Source organism: Notothenia coriiceps, unplaced genomic scaffold (assembly GCF_000735185.1).
Source record: "Notothenia coriiceps isolate Sejong01 unplaced genomic scaffold, NC01 NC01_scaffold00000339, whole genome shotgun sequence".
Classification (NCBI taxonomy): Eukaryota; Metazoa; Chordata; class Actinopteri; order Perciformes; family Nototheniidae; genus Notothenia; species Notothenia coriiceps.
This window is the reverse complement of record NW_011333040.1, coordinates 14634918-14638341: the sequence shown is the minus strand read 5'-3', so window position 1 is coordinate 14638341 and position 3424 is coordinate 14634918. Positions and strand designations below refer to the sequence as shown.

The 3424-nt window shown below is 41.9% G+C and overlaps 1 protein-coding gene across 1 annotated transcript in view; it reads left to right on the top strand.

The window, feature by feature from the left end:
- Window positions 1-453: 453 nt before the first annotated feature.
- Window positions 454-3424, top strand: part of cnksr1 (connector enhancer of kinase suppressor of Ras 1) — a 68110-nt gene continuing 65139 nt past the window's right edge. Inside the window, exons 1-2 of the mRNA XM_010772717.1 lie at window positions 454-660; window positions 1829-1986. Coding sequence (XP_010771019.1) covers window positions 609-660; window positions 1829-1986 — 210 coding nt within the window. The 5' untranslated portion in view covers window positions 454-608. The remainder of the gene's footprint in view (window positions 661-1828; window positions 1987-3424) is intronic.

Sequence of the window (3424 nt, the reverse complement as noted above, 5' to 3'; positions counted from 1 at the left end):
TTTGCATCAGAAATTCCATGTATTTTTCTTGTATGGGATCATAACTGAGTTGGATAGGCTGTACTTTCATATTCATACAAATAAATAGGTAGTAGTTTCACTAGAATGGAGTCAAATGCAACCATAAAACGTAATAAGACCACAGGGCCAATTTTTTTGATTAAAGTGTCATTAAACAGTAGTATTGCAGGGTTATTGTAGTGGAATATATAATGCTGTACAGGTACAGGTGTTGCTGCTACCTGTGTTCCCTCCAATTGTAAGGCTTTGGGCCTTGCGCATTTCCATTGCGCATGACGTGATTATGCATGAAAGTAAAACAATGAGTTATGAATCCTTAAAGCTGCAGCACCTTTCTACTCCTCCAGGTAAAGAGGGGGTGGTGGGTTGGGTGGGAGGGGTCTTCGCTCCTCGTCGAGCCTGACAGTTCCGCACTATTGGCTGACAGCAGGGGGGGGAATCTTACCTGTACCTGTGGGAGGGAGTGCCATTCGTCATCGTCCGACTCCAAATCAGGATCAACTTTTCCTTCTTCCAGCAGCCCAAAGAGGTAGAAGTCTGCCAGGACGGCTTGGAAGTGAACGAACGACTGCTGCAGGACTCCGAGCATGGAGCCTATAACGTCGTGGAGCGAGGAGAGAGTCGGCGAGTGGCTCCAAGGTGAGGAACATACTGCGGCGGGGTGTTTGTGAGTTGTTTTTAACGCCTTGATCGCCTTTGGCTCGGACGGTTAAGTCAGGAATAGAAGCGTCACGCAAATCCTCTTGGAAGTGAAAGGTGGAGGTGGAATGAGGAAGTGGTCTGAGCTGAGAGAGAAGCCACAGGAGTGTTGATCTGATCACTGCAGTGTCAACAACTCAGGTGGTTTTAGTAGAAACAGTGGACATGGTTATGGGACGTGCTGATGGTTTTTGTATTATATCCCAGGGGGTTATAATTAGATGGTATATAGTCTAATGCTCCCACGCTGTTTTTATAGGAACACTATTACTACTAAAATATCGGCCTACAGTAAAGGTCAGCAATTATCACCTGCTGGAACGTAACTATGCAAATAAACTCAATTAAGTAGCTTTGAGGTACATGTTGAGTATTTTTGTCGTTTAGCTATACTTTTAAATTTCAGACGATAATGTTGAACTTTTTACTTGCAAAACATATAATCAGTGCATAAAATATAATGCATAACACACACAAAAAAATGTTTCCACATGGACCAACTGCAACATTAATGCTTTATTATGTCAATAATAATTAACCATAAATATACCTGACAGTGGCCATTTTGGAACTTTTTAGTACTTTTACTTCTGATACTTTAAACATATCATGTTGCTCGTGCTTTTTACCTATGTACACTACTCAAGGGTTAGTACTGTACAATGAGTATCTGTCAAGTGCAGGATTGCCATTTTTGATTGGGTAAATAACTTGAATACTTCTTTCACTGCTGGCTATACATGTCATAACACAGCCAATTGGTGCTCTTATTTTGTAACATCAAAAACCTACAGTTAAGATGATACATTCATTATTATTTCATCATCATTTTGGTAGTAAGCTTTTCACAAGTTAATTCTATATGCCAGTTTTCACAGATGCATCTTAACTGTTTTCAAACGCGCTCAACATGTGGAGCATGTCTTCATGCTTCATATCTAACTCAGGATACAAACCCTCTGATCTACATCTGTGTCCATGTTCCCTCTGCATGCCTCTGCCTGTACACACATATGACTTTATGACCTGTGTGTGGTTTTAATTTATACGTGTGCGCTGCATGACATTTAAGCCCTAAAGTGTGTCTGCTTTTGTGTCCTGCTGCCAGGTCTGGATGCTCCCCTGCATCAGTACCCAATCTCCGAATGGCATTTGTCGGGTTTGGATCTGCTCCAGCTGACTTGTCAGGACTTGGAAAAGTTGGGAGTATATAAGATTGGACACCAGGAGCTAATACTGGAGGCTGTGGAGAAACTCTGCTCTCTGGTGAGTCAAAATCATGTGTGTGTGTACGACATGTGTCCATAGCAGTGCTCTGTGTACACTGCTGTGGATATGTTGTGAACGTATTTAGTGAGGTGGGATGTACTCTGGATATTTACAGTCATCTTCTGGTCTAGCTGTGGTGTCTTGTTTGTTCTGATATTAGTACAGAGTGCCTTTTCCTTCCATCATCACACTGTTTAAAGACCCTGCTCTTACAGCAGTTATTGGACAATCTTTTGCAAACCCAGCCGGAATACACAACTGCTCCTATTGCCATAAAAGTCCTGCTTCAGTGAAGTACTCTCAGAGCCCTTAGCAACATGCAGCACTTTTGAGTTAATTGTTTCCCTTTGCACTCCCCTTTTATATCAACATTGTTCTAGTCGTGCATATCATATTAAAATTGTTACATTTAGTTTTCAAGCTTACATCAAAGGACTTGTCATGTTATAACTGCAACCACAGCATATACTATTCAACACTTGGGAGTTAATAGTCTTAAAAAAACACTTCCTCCTCCTTCTTTGATTTTCTCTCCTATTTTTTCTGCTGTCTTGTTAATTGTCCTCCCTGTCCAATTTAGAAAGGGAGGTTAAGGATTCTTAAACAGTTGTATTGGTGCGGGGGGGGGACAGTATCAGGCCAGGTTCCAGGTATGATGCTGTAACAGTCTGTGAACATGAGGCTGAAGCTCAAGCTGCTTAAACCGCTTGTTGTTGAATTGTTGAAGTTACTGTTATAGCCTACTGATTGGCTCCCATTGAACAGATCAAACACATTCAAGTACACGGTTACATAATTGATTACAATGTCGGCGAGGCCATGAAAAATTCACGGGCACTCGATGGTGGGGGACTGTTCCGGCTGGTTGATGTGCAACAACAAAGCCTGACCAGTACGAACCTCTTGACCACCGATGAGTCGGTCACGACAATAACCCGCTTCTCCTCCTGTGCTTGTAAAGAGTCATGTCTCCCACAGCTGGTCAGAAAACTGTGATGACATGCGTAGAGAGAGAAGCTTTGTGTTCTTCTGTTTACATTATCCCGTTCTACAGTGGGTTGTGGAAACTGTAATTTTCGGACTATAAGGCGCACCTGAATATAAGCCGCAGCAGCTAAATTGAATGATGTGTACATATATAAGCCGCACTGGACTATAAGCCGCAAGTGTTTTAATGTTTAATTACCATATGTAAGGGTTCGTGCACAGAGGGGATTGTCGGGAAAGAGATGGCTGTTTGAGGAAGCTCCCATTTATTAACATTTCAACAAACAAGTTGCATATTTGCATAACGTATTCAAGTGTTAGCATTTAGTGCAATAGTAGCTACAGAACATGTACTGTGCTGTGTAAACTATACTGTATCACATAGCGTTTCAGACACACAAACTTTTCAACTTTCAAACTTAAACGGCACGTACCGGCAGTGATCTAC